The sequence below is a fragment of the Raphanus sativus genome, chromosome 2 (genome assembly GCF_000801105.2).
Source record: "Raphanus sativus cultivar WK10039 chromosome 2, ASM80110v3, whole genome shotgun sequence".
NCBI classification, from domain to species: Eukaryota; Viridiplantae; Streptophyta; class Magnoliopsida; order Brassicales; family Brassicaceae; genus Raphanus; species Raphanus sativus.
This window is the reverse complement of record NC_079512.1, coordinates 38,203,032-38,219,711: the sequence shown is the minus strand read 5'-3', so window position 1 is coordinate 38,219,711 and position 16,680 is coordinate 38,203,032. Positions and strand designations below refer to the sequence as shown.

The 16,680-nt window shown below is 40.9% G+C and overlaps 4 protein-coding genes across 5 annotated transcripts; 2 read left to right on the top strand and 2 right to left on the bottom strand.

Moving 5' to 3' along the window:
* Positions 1–7,390: 7,390 nt before the first annotated feature.
* LOC108840909 (uncharacterized) lies at positions 7,391–8,169 on the bottom strand. Its single transcript, XM_018613711.2, has one exon. The coding sequence runs from the start codon at positions 8,083–8,085 to the stop codon at positions 7,798–7,800; it is 288 nt and encodes a 95-aa protein (XP_018469213.1). The 5' UTR covers positions 8,086–8,169; the 3' UTR covers positions 7,391–7,797.
* Positions 8,170–8,895: 726 nt separating this feature from the next.
* Positions 8,896–10,792, top strand: LOC108840074 (protein RKD5). 2 transcript variants are annotated; one of them, XM_018612895.2, is made up of 5 exons: positions 8,896–9,055; positions 9,162–9,390; positions 9,768–10,009; positions 10,102–10,313; positions 10,400–10,792. In XM_018612895.2, exons 1-5 carry the CDS (start codon positions 9,004–9,006, stop codon positions 10,619–10,621), a joined length of 957 nt encoding a protein of 318 aa, XP_018468397.1. In that variant the 5' UTR covers positions 8,896–9,003; the 3' UTR covers positions 10,622–10,792. The 2 variants fall into 2 exon arrangements, with proteins under 2 accessions (XP_018468397.1, XP_018468396.1); XM_018612894.2 differs by having other exon boundaries at positions 10,090–10,313.
* A 1,127-nt stretch (positions 10,793–11,919) lies between these two features.
* Positions 11,920–14,820, top strand: LOC108824567 (probable serine/threonine-protein kinase CST). Its single transcript, XM_018597994.2, has 6 exons — positions 11,920–12,217; positions 12,472–12,842; positions 13,456–13,591; positions 13,694–13,827; positions 13,947–14,070; positions 14,194–14,820. Exons 1-6 carry the CDS (start codon positions 12,145–12,147, stop codon positions 14,658–14,660), a joined length of 1,305 nt encoding a protein of 434 aa, XP_018453496.2. The 5' UTR covers positions 11,920–12,144; the 3' UTR covers positions 14,661–14,820.
* Positions 14,821–15,382: 562 nt separating this feature from the next.
* On the bottom strand, positions 15,383–16,210 carry LOC130507954 (uncharacterized). The gene has a single exon (XM_057002835.1). It carries the CDS (start codon positions 16,199–16,201, stop codon positions 15,383–15,385), a length of 819 nt encoding a protein of 272 aa, XP_056858815.1. The 5' UTR covers positions 16,202–16,210.
* Between the last annotated feature and the right edge of the window lie 470 nt (positions 16,211–16,680).

Genomic DNA, 16,680 nt, shown 5'->3' with positions numbered 1-16,680 from the left:
CAGTGTTCATAGCTGTGTAGCTGGTAGTGGGGATCCAGTTAGTGCACACAAGTTTGTAGAGCACCTGATTTTGAAGAGTTAGGTACTTAGAGCTCATGTCCTCCCAGCGTTGAACCCGACCATCAGAGAGAAAGCCGCAGACTTCGTCAATGTTCTCATCCATCCAGCTTGGTTTCTCGTCAACGCCAGTAGTGCAGAAAATCGCGTTGATTAAGCTGGGAGAGAAGTCAACAAGAGATCCTCTAATGTACACCGCCACACCGTCATCACGTTTCTCAGCGTCTGCCAGGTTTGCGATGAATTCTCTAACGAGACTTGGTTGAAATGGATCGACATCGGTTACAGTGTAGATCAACCCTGACCGGAGTACTACTTCCTTGACGTCGTCAAGATCCTTAACAGTGAGAGGCAAGCTCAGTTGTTCAAGGAAGATCCGCTGCTGCAGGGAGTGATAGCGTTCAGTCGCAGCAAACGAGGAGAAAAGACGATTGTAAGGTCGTTTGAGAGGTTTGAGGAGCTCCGGATTCTGTTCAACCCTAGCCTGAAATGCAGCACGGACCGTTGCATGTCGGATTTCCTTTGAGATCAGCTCAAGAGGGACTTCGTCGTCATTGAGATCCTCGGGAATCTGAGTCCCCACATGCTCCGGAATGACATCGGAGGCATCTCCGTCTGATCCAGAGGCGATGTTGTCTGGTTCGGACTGATCCGGTGGGAGAGTGCTTTGTTTCTGACGGCGGAGTCGCTTCCGGGAGTACTTGCGAGTGCAAGAAGCCGAGGGGGCTTGTGATACCGCTGAGGGATTCGGAGAGGGATTGCATGGAGCATCTCCGGAGGATTGAAGACGAGCACTTCTTCTTGGAGTCGACATGTTTGAGAGGAGAAGTGACACCTCTATGCGGCGAAGCAGACTTAATGTGACACAAGGGAGAAACCCTATCACACTTAAAGCAATCGGATGGTGGGCCTGAGTCTCGGATGATAATAATGGCATAGACGGCCCAAAAAGTAGACCCAATAGCGACAGGCCCAAGCACGATGCGTGATTCGTAAGTAACACATTAGCACACCGCAAGCATTGACACTTATGTCCGAAGAAGTATGAGATCAGTACTTGGGCAGAGGAACACAACTGTACAACAAAAGGACCGCGTTAGACTAGTGTAGCCTGGATTATATGACCACTCGTAGTGATAGCTAGAGAGAGTAGACATGAAGTTCACAAAGAGAGTTAAAGTCAAGGTGATTGTAGATGAAGTCGATGCATTGTCTCAGCTCTGGTATGTAGCTATTTCTCAGCCGAGTAGCTGTCACACACCAGATTGCTAGGTAGAAGTTCCTGGATTATGTCATGGACATCTCATCGATTGTAAGGACTGCTATTCTGAGTTCACTCCTTCGTCGTCAGTGAACATTTGTTAGAGTTTTACCAGCATTTTCATTTTCTCTTGTCTTGGATTTAATGGTTTCAACAGAGTCAGTGACATATCAAGGCACCTAGCATCACCAGATTCAAAGTACGGTGATACCCTGATCCACGATGAGTGTCTCAACATGTTTGACTCTGCCTTATCAGAGCAGTGATCGTCACAGGAACCAAAGTGTTGCAGCACCCTGTCCCACAACGAGTGCTCGTCACATAAGGCCTTGAGGAATGTAACACACATAGCTGAGTATGTGAAACATGAGCTGAGTATATTTTCTGCTCTTCCCAATCCGGACAGTGATCGATGCTCAGACTCAAAATGTGTTGTCATCCTGTTCCAAGACGAGTGTCCTTCATGTTGGGCTTCTTACAACTGAGATGAACCTTGAACAGAATAGGAAACAACACTTAGCAATTTGCTGAGACAAGGTTTTTAAAGATTCATGGAAGGATGGGATGACTTTAACCAATTCGTGAGCGCCTACTTCTCCAGTTTATGGTCTGTTTAGGCTGTGATGTCAATAATTCCCAGAGCCTTTCGGAGACCTAGGAATGCATTGAAGTCTAGCGGTTTTGTGAAGATGTCAGCCAATTGATTCTCAGATGAGACGTGTTCAACAACCACAAGTTTCAATTCTACTAACTCCCTGACAAAGTGGTGTCGCAGATCAACATGCTTAGTGCGAGAGTGCTGAATGGGATTCTTAGTCAAGTTGATCGCACTCATGTTGTCACAGTGAACAAGCATGGAGTCAGTGGTATATCCATAATCAATTAACATTTGCCTCATCCATAGTAGTTGAGTGCAGCAGCTCCCCAGAGCTATGTATTCGGCTTCAGCCGTGGACAAGGAAACGCAGTTCTGTTTCTTACTATGCCATGATATCATGTTATTGCCGAGGAAGAAACAGCCACCAGATGTACTTCTTCGATCATCAACACAGCCTGCCCAGTCTGCGTCGCAGTATCCAGCGAGATTTACATTTGTCTCAAATGAGTAATGGAGTCCAAAGTCTAGAGTACCTTTGACATACTTGATAATCCGTTTCACTGCGTTTAGATGAGATTCCCTTGGGGATGCTTGGTATCGTGCACAGATACCTACACTCAAGCATAGATCAGGTCTGCTTGCAGTGAGGTAGAGAAGACTTCCAATCATAGCTCTGTAGAGTTTCTCATCCACTTTCTTTCCTTCTTCATCACGAGATAGCTTAGTTGTCGTGCTCATAGGAGTTCGAGCAGTCTTGCTGGTTTGTAGTCCGAATCTCTTCACCAGATTCTTAGCGTATGTGCTTTGAGTAATGTAGATCCCATCATTCATCTGTTTGATCTGCAGACCCAAGAAGTAAGTAAGCTCGCCTACCATACTCATCTCGAATTCCTTGGTCATTGTTTTCACGAATTCGTTGACCAACTGCTTGGATGTACTGCCAAATATGATGTCATCGACATACACTTGAATCACCAGAATGTGTGAGTCAATGTCGTGAATGAATAGAGTCTTGTCAACGCCTCCTCTTTTAAATCCAGCAGCCATTAGAAACTGTGTCAGTCGTTCATACCAAGCTCTAGGAGCCTGCTTCAGTCCATACAAAGCCTTTCTCAGTTTGTAAACATGATCAGGATAGTGAGGATCCTCGAAACCTTTAGGTTGTGACACATAGACTTCTTCCTGGAGTAGTCCGTTCAGAAAGGCGCTCTTAACATCCATTTGATAGAGTTTTATTCTGAGCTTACAGGCAATCCCGAATAGCAAACGAATTGATTCAAGACGGGCAACTGGTGCAAAGGTCTCATCAAAGTCTTCACCTTCTATCTGAGAATACCCTTGAGCTACAAGGCGCGATTTGTTCCTGGTAGGATTCCCATATTCATCTGTTTTATTCTTGTGCAACCATTTAGTACCAATTATGTTTGCATCATCTGGTCTAGGAACTAAGTCCCACACATGCAGTCTCTCAAACTGATCCATCTCTTCATGCATTGAAGCAGTCCAGAATTCATCCTCCAAGGCTTCTTGAATGTTTTTGGGAATTATCTGTGAGATATAACAGTCTTCTTTGGCCATTTCCACCAGAAAGCTGGCTAGTTTGACCATCTCCTTGAAGTCTATCTGTTTCTTGCGCGTGACTCTTCCATCAAGAACTCCTCCAATAATGTCATCTGCAGAGTGGTTTTTATGCACGTTGGTTGTTTTCGGTAGGATCTGTTCCTCAACGTCGGAGACTTCATCGTCGTCTTGTTTGAGAGGAGCCTCTGTCTTGACTGAGGGATCAGCAGCTTCAGATTCATGTGTGACACCAGTGATAGGCAGTGTGACATTCCTCTGGTAGTAGCCTACCTGGTCATCAAAGACAACGTTCACTTTGTCATCAATTCGTTTAGTTCTGGAATTGTAGACTCGGAATGCAGAGCTGTTTGTAGAATAACCAAGGAACATGCCCACATCGCTTTTGGCATCGAATTTTCCCAAGTTGTCCTTGTCGTTCAGTATGTAACACAAGCAACCGAATACGTGACAGTAACTCAGGTTTGGAGTTTTTCCAGTGTAAACTTCGTACGGTGTGGTCCTGGTTTTTGGCTTGATGTAGACCCTGTTGATGATGTAACATGCAGTGTTTACTGCTTCAGCCCAAAATCCAGACGGGACCTGATTACCAGCGAGCATTGCTCTTGCCATTTCTTGCAAGGTTCTGTTCTTGCGTTCAACAATTCCGTTTTGTTGAGGTGTACGTGGTGCAGCGTACTGATGTTGTATTCCTTGATCCTGACAAAACTTGTCGAAGTGTTGATTCTGAAATTCACCTCCATGGTCACTTCTTATCTGACAGATTCCTCCTTTCTTCTGTTTAAGTTGCAGAGCCAGTATTCGAAAGCTATCAATCGCATCTGATTTGTTCTTCAGAAATCTGACCCATGTGAATCTTGAAAAGTCATCCACAAGAACAAAGATGTATTGTTTCCCAGCTACACTGCTTGGAGTGATTGGTCCCATGAGGTCCATGTGTACCAGCTCAAGAATTTGTTTAGAGTTGGTTTGAGAGACTTGCTTGTGCTGTACCTTGATTTGTTTGCCTTGACAACAGGCACCACACACACCATCCGTTCGATCTTCAAGAGGAGGAACTCCTCGGATTACTTCAGCTCGTACAAGTTTTGATAGTCCGTGAGTGTTCATATGTCCCAGTTTCTTATGCCATAATTCAAGCTGGGATCCTTTAGCTGTCATACACTGGTTTGAAGGTTTCCACATATAGCAGTTATTGGCAGATCTGTAACCACAGAGAACGATGTTGTTCTTCTCATCAAGAGCTTGGCATTCCTTTTTATCAAAGATAACTCGCAGACCTTCATCGCAAAGCTGGCTTACACTGATAAGATTAGCCTTTAGACCGTCAACTAAGTACACATTAATGAGTCTCGGAAGATCTGATCTCACAGTATCGCCAATAGCGCTGATCTTTCCCTGACCTCCATCTCCAAATGTAACCTTCCCACCAGTAATCTCTTGAACTTTAACTAAGTAGTCTGAAGTTCCGGTCATGTGCCTTGAGCAGCCGCTGTCAAAGTACCAGGGAGTTTCTTCCTGACTTGAGCTTTCTGAAGAGGTGTAAGCAACGTTGCTTAGGATCTGGGTGAAGTCATTCTCAAATAGATCCTCTTCATCTGATTCATCAGTATGTGACACAAGGCTGTCTGAGTGTAACACACTTTTGTCTGTTTCAAGCTTGCAAACTCGAGTACATGCTAGGTTGCACACAATTTCCTTACCAGGTCTCTGAACTGAAAGAAGTGAAGTTGCTAACATTGGTGTTTCTTTTGACTTAGTTGGTTCTCGGTTCCTGAAGTTAGGATAGAGATCTGTTTTAGCAATCCACACACATCCGAATTTTCCTGGTTCAAAGAAGCATTGGTTTCTCCTCCATGCTTCCTGGTACTGCTTTCTCCTGAAGTAGCAATTAGAGACTCTATGACCAGGTTTGCAGCAAAACAGACATCCGTTTCTTCTCTTGGTTGAGGGTTTCTGAGTAGGCGGTTGAGAGGCTTGATTTGCTGGCTCACTCTTATCAGGTTCGGAGCTCTTGGCTATGTTAGAGCTTTTGACAAATGCTATCCCTTCGTTGGAGTCACCAAGCTTTGAGGGTTGTCCTTGAAATCCTAAACCCCAGTTGGTCTTTGGAGGTTGTCCCAAAGATAAGATGTGATCAAGAGTATCTGACCCAGTGTTAAGCATTCTGAGTTTTTTGTAGTTCTCAGTTAACTCTCGTTGCAGCAGGCGACTCTTATCAAGTTCCTCATTTAGTAGTTGTTTAGCTTGTCCGAAGCTTGCTTCTAGGATTTTTAAGGAGTGGGCCTGATCTGAGATGGTTTTCCTGAGTTCATTGAGGTCTTCCTTATCAGCCCCTGTTATGATGATCTTTTCTGTGTCAGAAGTGTTTTCTGTCTGTTCCAACTCCAGTATGTTTACTTGAGCTTTGAGCATAGCTCGGTCTTTGATCAGCTGCAAGTTCTCAAGACTTAGTTCAGTAAACTTGTCAAAGAGGCTTTGGTACTCCTCTCTCAGTTCAGTACCTTCTTTCTCAGGATCAGCTTCAGTATCTGAGTCAGACTCGGAGCTAGATGAAGACTTAGTAGACTCATCATCTTTTGTAACACGTGCTACAAGACTTAGGAGGTGGTCTTGAAACTTTTCATCACACTCGGGTTCAGAGTCAGTGTGACATATCAAAGGCTCATGTGGCTTATCAGCTGGATTGACATGTGCAAAGAAGTTCAGAAGGAGATCTTCACTCTCACTATCATCATCAGATTCTGATTCGCTAAAGCATATCAGTGATTTATCCTTCTTAAGGTTGTTCGGACACTCACTCCTTGTGTGGCCATATCCTTTGCATTCTATGCACTTCAGTTCCTTTCTCTTGGTGAGAGGACACTCATTTCGATAGTGACCAAAGCCTTCACATTCATGGCATTGTAGTTCCTTCCGACGATTGCTTTGACTAGAGTCATTCCTGTTGCTCTGAGAAGAGCGATCTCTGTCTCTGCCTTGGTATCTCTGAGTAGAGCGACTGTGACCTTTCTCAACTCTTTTCAGCATTTTATTGAAGTTTTTCGCCATAAGTACCATGTTTTCTTCAATTTTCTTTACTCGATCAGCTTCTTTGGATTCGGCAGAGAAAGCAACTCCTTTCTGATCTTTGGTTGATTCGTCGACACGTTCTAAGTCGTGTACCTTCAGAATACCAGCTAGTTGATCAAACTTCATTTCATCCGTATTGACAGCAATCTTTAATACAGCTTTGTAAGCTTCAAAGCGCGGAGGAAGGCATCTGAAAAGTTTCTTAACCAGTTTTTTCTCATTGTATTTCTTACCGAGGACCGAAGCTTCATTTGCAATCGAGCTGAGCTTTGATATAAAGCTTCCAATAGACTCATCTTCTTCCATGCGTAAATTCTCAAACTTAGAAGCCAAGTGATCAATCCTGGTACGTCTTACGCTGGTGTTACCTTCGAAGTGATTGATGAGGGTATCCCAAGCTTCTTTAGCTGATTCACAACCTTGTATGATCTTAAATTGGTCGAGATCTACAGCGGAAAAGATTGTGGTGAGTGCTTTGGAATTGAATTTAGACGCAGCTTTATCAGCATCAGACCATCTGTCCTTCGGTGTTGGTCCTTCAGATTTGTCTTCCATAATCATTGTTGGAGGTTTCCATCCTTGTTCAACTGCAGTCCATGCATCTTCATCAATTCCTCTTATAATATGACGCATCCGTGCTTTCCAGTGACCGAAGTTTCCTTCGTCAAGCATGATAGGTTTTTGAAACGTCATGAGTTCCTTCATGGTATCCATGGGTGTTCTAGGATCTCAACCTGTGAGTAGACTCTGTGAGTCCACAGAGGTGACCCGCTCTGATACCAAATGTAAAACCAAGTGGACACCGATTCCTTATGGAACTCGTTCAATACTCAAAACACAACTTGTTTTATTAAGAATCTCTTAGACAATCACACTTGACTTGTCTAATTCGAATTACACAACGTTCAACTGAACTTGATACGAACCAATTCCTAATCTACCCAAGGACAGGTCGAGCTACTCTCCCCCTGTCACAATGATCCTATGCGCGCTGCTGAACACTTTCAAGCACACGCTTTCTAAACTCTAAAACCCGTGACGAGACCAACTGCCTCTCACTCCCTTATATACCTTAGATGCGATCTTCTCATCCTCATCTCTAGCATCAGAAGATCCTCAAAGACTTATCCTCAAGTCACGATCTTTCTGTTACAGAATCTTCAAGAAGCTTATCTCTCAAGCTTCACTCAACAATGCGTCATGCTTATCCAACTTAACTTGAACCGGTGTGTCATACATCGAACCGGCTGCGTAACACATCTCTCCGGTATATCACACACCGAACCGACTGCGTAACACTTCTTTGCTTCACTCGTGAACAGCTCCACTCCTGGAACCAACACGAAAGATTCGAACCTACGGGAAAATAAGACACTATCATTGGAGCTCTCGGAGATTTGGATTTGCTTTTCGGTTTCTCCAAGGACAAGACCTTCGAATTACTACTACCATCGGCTGAGCTTATCTTTGAGCCAGAGTTTGGAACGAAGCAACCAAAGAAGGACGAGAAGAGAGACATGACCGGAGTTTTATAAGAAAACGTGTGTGATCCGGAGTCTATATTCTATGGCTGATGTCTTAGATTTAATTACAGGTAGCTATGTGAAGGTTATGTATATATAAGACAAAATCATCGTTGAATATTCTTGGACACGTTTCTTGAAAGTGACTGACTTCTTTTATCTTGCTCACCAAGCTTTGCTCTTTCTTAACTATGATATCTTTGACAATTCATGAATACTTTCCGACTCTCCAAGTTAAAATATATGACCAACCTGGACCGACTATTGATCTCATGACCAATGTAGCCTAAATTTCCAGAAATATAAGATTAAAATTAAGAGCCATCGTCTTCATATCACTATCTAATCACGTTTTCCAAAATAAAACGATTAATTACAGAGTATCACGGGATCATCGGCGTCTTTTCCTAGTAGTCTTCATATATCACTATTGCAATCAAGTTGTTATTACAGTTGTGAGAAAGAAAACAAAGAAAGACACATATTTCACATGGTTCATATAAATCATATAGGTTACCACTTCTCAGACATGGGCCGAGTGTGTGAGCATTTCGCTAATTGGGCTCTCTCTCGGTGAGGCCCGCTTCCCGTTGCTATTTTACAAGAAGACCTTCACACGCTTACACGTGCACTCGCTATTATTTTGAGTAACCGAGAACAACAACAATATTTGATGAGATAGGTCGAGTGGTTTGACTGGTAATTTGAAGGAGGAACCAAGGGCATTTTATACTGAACTCGCTTTGAACCTTTTTCACTTGATGACGAAACGCTTCTATATTATCGTAACAACACCTTTGGATTCTTTAGGAGATTTGTTTACATTAAAAAGGAAACATTCTATTAAAAAAAAAACTTTAAAGTCGCTTTGGTAAAATCTCCAGTCCTTTGCGCCTCTTCGTCTTCTTCGGACAATGGCACATTCCTTGACCTCACTCGCCATTTTCCAGGGCGTCAACCATAAAGGTAAGTCAACACTACTGTAAGAGAATCTCACTCCTGTCGGGTCGGGTTTAAAAGTAGATTTTTTCTTTATCTTTTTTTTTTGTGTGTGTGTGTGGGGTTAATGCAGAGATGATTAGGAGTTTGCATGTCTACGGATCGGTTGAGATTGAGAGAGAGTTCTTGTTCGAGAGGAAAAGCCGTTATGTGGAGAAGAAAGCTAAGCCTCTGTTCTGTTCGGAAGGTCTTCGGCGGCCGGAGATCTCGCTAGGTTCGGTTTTTGGCACGTGGAGATGTATCTTCGTGTTCCGGTCTAACCACTCGCTTCCTCAGTTTCCTACTCTTCTCTGCCCTTCAAGGTAACGCCTAAGCTTTTCTCAGCATTTGATTTTGTTAGTAACTTAATTTTTGTTGCTGTTAATAATTTAGTACGGTTACATAAAATCCTAGATTCGTTTTATTTTTTGGGTACTCAGATCTCTTTTGAATGAATGCTAGATTAATATTTCATGGGAATATATTTTGTTTCAGTCCTATTGAACAAGTTTGTCAATTATATATCTGGATTTTCTTCCTTTTTTTCACTGAGTATCTTAAAAAGAAATAAAACAGTGTAATTATGACGTTGATGTCCGTACTTAAGATTCCTTAGTTGTAAACAAACAGGCTTTAGTGTGTTATTGACTTGTGCATTTTCTTGAAACCAAACATGTTTTTTGCTCGTCTTACTTGGCAGAAACCCTAAACTGGTGGACGTCCCTAACTTAGCTAATGTGCTCAAGTCTATCTCCGAGTTAAAACCGAAGAAACCATCAAATGTTTCTGACATAGAACAATGCAGCAGTAGAGTCCCATATTGTAATGTTGATCAGCCTAAACCGCAAAAGTTTGTACTCAAACAAGATCTTAACTGCCTTCCTGATTCAGAAACTGAATCCGAGGAATCTGAAGATGACCAAACTGAACATTCAGAATCAGGTATCTCCTAATACCGATTCTTTTTTTCCTTAAAAGTGCCAAACTCTAGGCTAGTTTTAAAGTGTATTGTAATAGTACAGATGTTACTACAGAGATATTGAAGAAGAGGAGGACACCATCCCAACATGTTGCTAGACTTTGCTTAGAAGATCTTTCCAAATACTTTGGTGTTCCTATCGTGGAAGCGTCTAGGAAACTCAATGTCGGTCTCACGGTCTTGAAAAAGAAATGCAGAGAGTTTGGGATTCCTCGGTGGCCTCATAGGAAGCTCAAATCTCTTGACAGTCTCATCCACGATCTTCAGGTCTTCTCCTCTCTTTCTCTCTACGTCAGTCTCATACGTGAAATGACTGAAACAAGCTCTGCTGTGTTTTGTATTGTATTGCTTAGGAAGAAGCAGAGAAGCAGCGGGAAAATAACAAAGCAGCAGCAATGGTGGTAGCTAAGAAACAGAAGAAACTGGAGACAGAGATGAGAAATATAGTTGAGAGACCATTCATGGAGATACAGATAGAAACCAAAAGATTCAGACAAGACAACTTCAAAAAAAGACATAGAGCTTCCAGAGCCAAGAAGAATCAAGAATCTCTTGCCACTTCCTCTTCAACTTAAAAGATCTTTATTAGGTCTTTTTATTAACAAAATTATTAGTTATAGCATCGCTGCTAGTCACAGGTTCAACTGATCCTCCTAGGCCATGTTGGTTTGAATTTTTGTTGTTGGTATCATGAGTTTTTCTGTGGTTCGGAACTCTGGAATTAATTGATGCAAATGTTCAGTACATAGTCAAGATTCAAAACTTTCGATAGTGTGATGAAAACTTGTAGTTGATGCAATTAGTGTAGGTGTGTTCTTGAATGATCCTTTTTGTTAGCTCGTGCTTTGAAATCCTACAATTGCTCAGTCAAATCAGCAACGACAATTGATTAACATGTACCGTACAAAGAGGTTCGAAACCACTTAAAAGTGTGTATGAATGTTCCCACCGACAACATATTATGAGGAAAAAGCGAAAACATCTTTTTGCTGAAATTCTCTGCATTCTAATACGTGGATTGAATTTCGTTTTTGTTTTTTACTTGGTCAAGTATCATCTCCGAAGTCCTTTTCAATGTATTTAATCAAAATTTTGTTTTAACAATTCAAAGGAAATAAAATGAAAATAATATGAAACTCTTTTGATCTAGAAATAACTTGTTTATGACATGTCTCGAAGCGTTTTTTTCTTTCTTTTCTGATATGATCATTGAACATGTTCTATTTTTGAAAAACAAGTTATCATGTGAACATCTTTGACAAAAGTGAAGAAAATAGATTCACCTACTGACGTTGGTAAAAAGATTCACATACTAGTTTCGTTTGTCAATAGAGAATCTGATGTCTCCCAATTTCGAAACAACTTGCTATAAATAATAGAAACCAAATGATTACTATAAGATTTGTGGAAAATAAATTTCTACAAAGACAAATACGTCCCAAGCCGTGTGTGACCCAGAGACTGACTTTTTACGCATTCTCCTTGCACAAGGAAATTGCATTTTTTTGACTCTGTGAAGGGTTTCCCATCACTGTGCAAATTATAAAGAGTACTTCATTTTCTATATTTCAATCTATATAATCATATCTAAAATAACGAAAACTTGACTCCAGAATATATCAGCGTCGTAATAAACGGCTTAAAATTTTTTCTGGATTTATCAGTAAAATAGTTATTACTATTTCAAGCAATTTTTTTTTATATATACATATAATTAGGTGGTTTGTAAGCTATGCGCATCCGATTATAGACTAAAAGATTCTGTTAGGATATATTTTATTTGGTCGATCTTGTTGGCATTTTGCTATATATTCATTTTAATTCAAAGGGAAATGCATAAAAAAAAGGACTTGGACATGGAAAATGTCATATTTAAGAATGGTGGGTTCCTCGACCTCCTATCCTTTCTTACCTCCTTCCTCAATCTAAAAGAAGAAAATCTTCATCCTTCTATATCTCCTACAAACCCCCACCAGTTTTCCCTATTTCCCCTTAAGTCAAACTTAAATTGCTATAAAGGCTTCATAGCAACTTGATCATCCACTAGTTCTTGTCTAAACTGTTAATTAAGAAAGAGACGAAGAAGACGATTGATGAAATGGGTCTTTTCCATTCATGCCTTTCGTCTTCCTCTTCATCTAGAGCAGCCAACACAGGTCTCCACAGTCATGGTAAATTCATTATTAATTCATAGTATTTTTTTTTTTTTGTAACACAAATTCATAGTATTTTATTCTTAACATTTTCACTCCAAATCCATGAAAATTTTGTTTTTTCTTAATTTCTGTCACATAAAACATAAAGAGATATTCACTTTCTGACATAAAGGCATGTTCAGTTTCTGACATCAAGAGATGTCCACTTTCTGACATATAAGATAAGCCACTTTCTGACATATCTCTGCCTTTGTGATTGATTTAATCAGCCTCCACGAACAACCACAGTAATGGAATAGGGTTCTCGTCGTCAACGTCCACCACCGCCGCGACGACAAACAGCAGCGTCGGACCGAGGAGCCAATTCTCGGAGTCTGTTAGCGAGAGCTCCGGTGGGATTATGAGTTATTCCGGCCAAATATTGGCATCTCCAAATCTCAAAGTCTACAGCTTCGCGGATTTAGCGACGGCGACCAAGAATTTCAAACCGGAGTCGATGTTGGGTCAAGGAGGTTTCGGCAAAGTTTACAGAGGTTGGATCGATGCCAAGACTCTTGCTCCGTCTAAAGCCGGTTCCGGTATGATCGTCGCCGTCAAAAGATTGAATTCCGAGAGTGTTCAAGGCTTCGCAGAGTGGCGTGTAAGATCTCTCTATCTCTCTCTATCTCTCTACTTTCAACGAACAACAAATTATTTTCCGATCTTGATGTCTTCTTTGACGGCAAGAAACCAAAAATTTACGTAATTCGATCAAGATGAAGAGTTGACTATTCTAATCAGAAACGACATTGACTTTCTGTTTGAGTGTTGCAGAAGAATGATTAAAAGAAATATTTAATCAATACTAACAAATAAAACTTGTTTGTACTAATATTTAGGGAACTACTAGTTTTAAATGCAGGCATTCTATAACTATTCTGTTGTTTTTTTTTATCAATTGTCCAACACAGAACTATGTAATGGTTGAAACTGATTTACCTCCTTTTTCTTTTAATCTGAGGATAATTTTATATCCATTGTGTGTACCAACAACATATTCACTTTAGTTAGAAACTTCCCATTGTTATCAAAGTACTATTGCTATGTTTTGACCCAATTAGTATTATACTATTATCCATATGTTTTGAGTCAAAAGGTATTTTATTCATATGTAACATTATAGTCAAGAATTGGAAAAAAAGTTTTGACGGATTAGTCTTCAAGTTAAATAAAAAAACAAATCTGAGATTAATGTGGTTTTTTATTTTGGACAGTCAGAAGTTAACTTCTTAGGGATGCTTTCACACCCAAATCTTGTCAAGTTACTAGGATACTGCCGTGAAGACAAAGAGCTTCTGCTTGTCTACGAGTTCATGCCTAAAGGAAGTCTTGAGAATCATCTATTCAGACGTAATTTATAAACCCACAAACACCAAGCACGTGATTTTTACAAAGATTGATTCGAATTACATTTTATTTTACTTTACTTTGTGTGGTCCTTGTTTGATTTAGGAGGCGAGCCTTTTCCTTGGGACCTAAGGATCAAGATTGTGATCGGTGCAGCTCGTGGCCTTGCGTTTCTTCACGGCTTACAACGAGAAGTCATATATAGAGACTTCAAAGCCTCCAATATACTTCTCGACTCGGTTAGTCTAATATAAACATCATCCCATATTATATGATGGTAATAACAACTAGTAGAATCTTTAAATGTTTATTTGTTGCTAATGAGAATTTGTTTTGAAAAAAACGTTCATCTGCGCAGAACTTTGATGCGAAGATTTCAGATTTCGGTTTAGCGAAGCTAGGACCATCACAAGAGAAGTCACACGTTACGACTAGGATCATGGGCACGTATGGTTACGCTGCTCCTGAATATATGGCGACAGGTACATTTAAACACATATAATAGACACAGTTCGTTTTTAACAATTTTTTTATGGATTTTTAGGTTAGGTTAAATTCCAGTGAAGAAAAATTTACCGTTTTTGTTTATTTTTTTTCATTGTCAGGCCATTTATACGTTAAGAGTGACGTCTACGCCTTCGGTGTGGTACTACTAGAAGTAATGACCGGATTAAGGGCACATAACCCAAAGCGACCTAACGGACAAGAGAGTCTAGTCGACTGGTTAAGACCAGAACTCGTAAACAAACACCGAGTAAAACATATAATGGACAAAGGAATCATAGGTCAATACTCATCCAAAGTCGCATCAGAAATGGGACGCATCACACTCTCGTGTATCGAGCCAGACCCGAAAAACCGACCCCACATGAAGGAAGTAGTCGAGGTACTCGAACACATCCAACGCATTAACGTCGTCTCAGACCGTTCTTCCACTAAATCAGCTGTTGCTAGCTCATCACGTTCATCACCACATCACTATCGGTACGCGTATCGAGCTGGTGCCGCGGGGGCTGAACGAAGGAGGTCTTCGCCTCGAAGGTTTGAGGTAGAGAAAGACATGGTTGCTTGATGTCATTTTTTTGTGCGATACGATATGGTTTTAGAGTCATTTTTGGTTCTATTCTATTCTAAAATGAGAGTAATTATATCTTGTTCTGCGTCCATTATTAGAGTGCCTTGTGTATAACTTTCATACTTGTATTGTTGTGTGATGTACGAAATTTACCCAACCGTTGCACAAAAAGGAAGAAATTTGTTCCAATTTAATGTTTTTAGATCAAATATAATGTTGATAAAAAAAATTACCTACGAATGGAGGAATTTCATGTCTGAAATTGTAAGGTTTGTTTATCTGCGTACTTTGAAAGGTTTCTCCATCTCTTTCTTCACAAGGGTTAAGAAGTTGTATGCGTGTTATAGGTTAGGGCGTGGAAGTTGGTAATTTTGAGATGATTCACTGATAGAAGTTGGTAACAGTAAGTTACTTATAAATCAGTTTTACACATTATTTCACTACAAAATTTACAATCCATTTGCCCTAAAAAGGTTTCCGTGCTGTATACGGGAAAACATGTTTGTCAATTATTAACATTACCTTAATATGATAATAAGCTGTCAGAAAGTGAATTTCCATAAATAGTAAAGTGTTGCAAGCAATATAAAAAGCAGTAACAACAAAACAATCCAAACCTAGTCCAAAACAGGAAAAAAAATAATGAGATGAAGTTAAAACTGAATAAGTTGTATGAAAAATAATCAAATAGCTCATAATGTGGTTCAACTCAAACATCTTCACTTAGTCTTCTCCTCTTCCTCGTCATCTTTCGGTGGAGACTTGTTGAGATCAAACTTCGCTACAGTTCCAGACTCAGTCACTTCCTGGTTATCTTCCTCCACTCGATCCACATTCATATCCATCCCTGAGCCTCCTCTCCCACCTTCGCCACCAGTAGCACCACCACCACCACCACCACCGGAGGCAACAACTCCACCAGCGGCAACAACCCCACCAGAGCTCCCCCCTCGGGCAACAACACGAACAAAAGCAGAGTTCGGTCCTGGAATCATGACGCCTCTAATCGGCGGAGTGAACTTAGGAGGCGGGAGAAACCCTCGGTAGTTCCTGTCTTTGTGAGACCTGAGATGTCCAAACACAGCCTTCCACGAATGAAACGCTCTTCCACAGACGTTACAAACCGGTGGTCCTCTCGGTAGGTTAGTGAACTCCGAAGTTTTCTTCCTCGGCTTCTTCGTCGCTTCTCCTCCTCCTTTGCTCGAACCACACGCTTCGTCGTCGTCGTTGAGCTTCATAGTCTTTCTATGTCTCCTCACTTTTTTCTTCTTTCCGTCGCTTTTCTCTTTCATGACCTCTTCCTCTGCCGCGGCGATGACCAACTCCGCCGCAACGACCGCTTGCTCATTCAGACGCGCCTCTGCTTCTTCATCGACGGCGATGCTAACACCGATGGTCCCGCTGGTGATCGATAGAGCAGGGAGGGCGAGAACGATTTCTCTCATGGCGGATTCCTCATCACTCGACTGCTCATCGGAGGAATCTTCCCTCTCTTTCTCACTACCATCATCCACTTTCATCTTCTCCGGATTACTCATTTCTTTCAACCTTTCGAGAGAGAAAACTTTCAAACACGGTGGAAGTAGTTTCTATATATAGTTTTCTTGTGAGCCACGGGAGTTATGGCCCGCTAGTTTCAAATGGATGCGTTCGTTCGTTTACATCTATTTCACACCTTTTCGTTTATTCCGTCGGATTAAATTAAAAATCTACGTGGGCTTAGTTCGAATAAACACGCGTAAACTCAGTGGGCTTAACAATGATAAGCCCATAACATTCATTTTTCGTAGGTTGTTGCTTTCATTTGATTATATGATTTATCATTCAAATTAAAACTAATTGACGAAATAGAGGTTAAAAGCTCTTGAGTTCATAAATAAATCGACGACTTGATGATGACGTGAAGATGAAGTATAGAATGAAACTTTAATATTGGCAAATGAAAACTGTGTACAAGTATTTCGTCCACTCAATATATAATAAAGTATGAATTAATTTATCAAACCAAAATTACAAA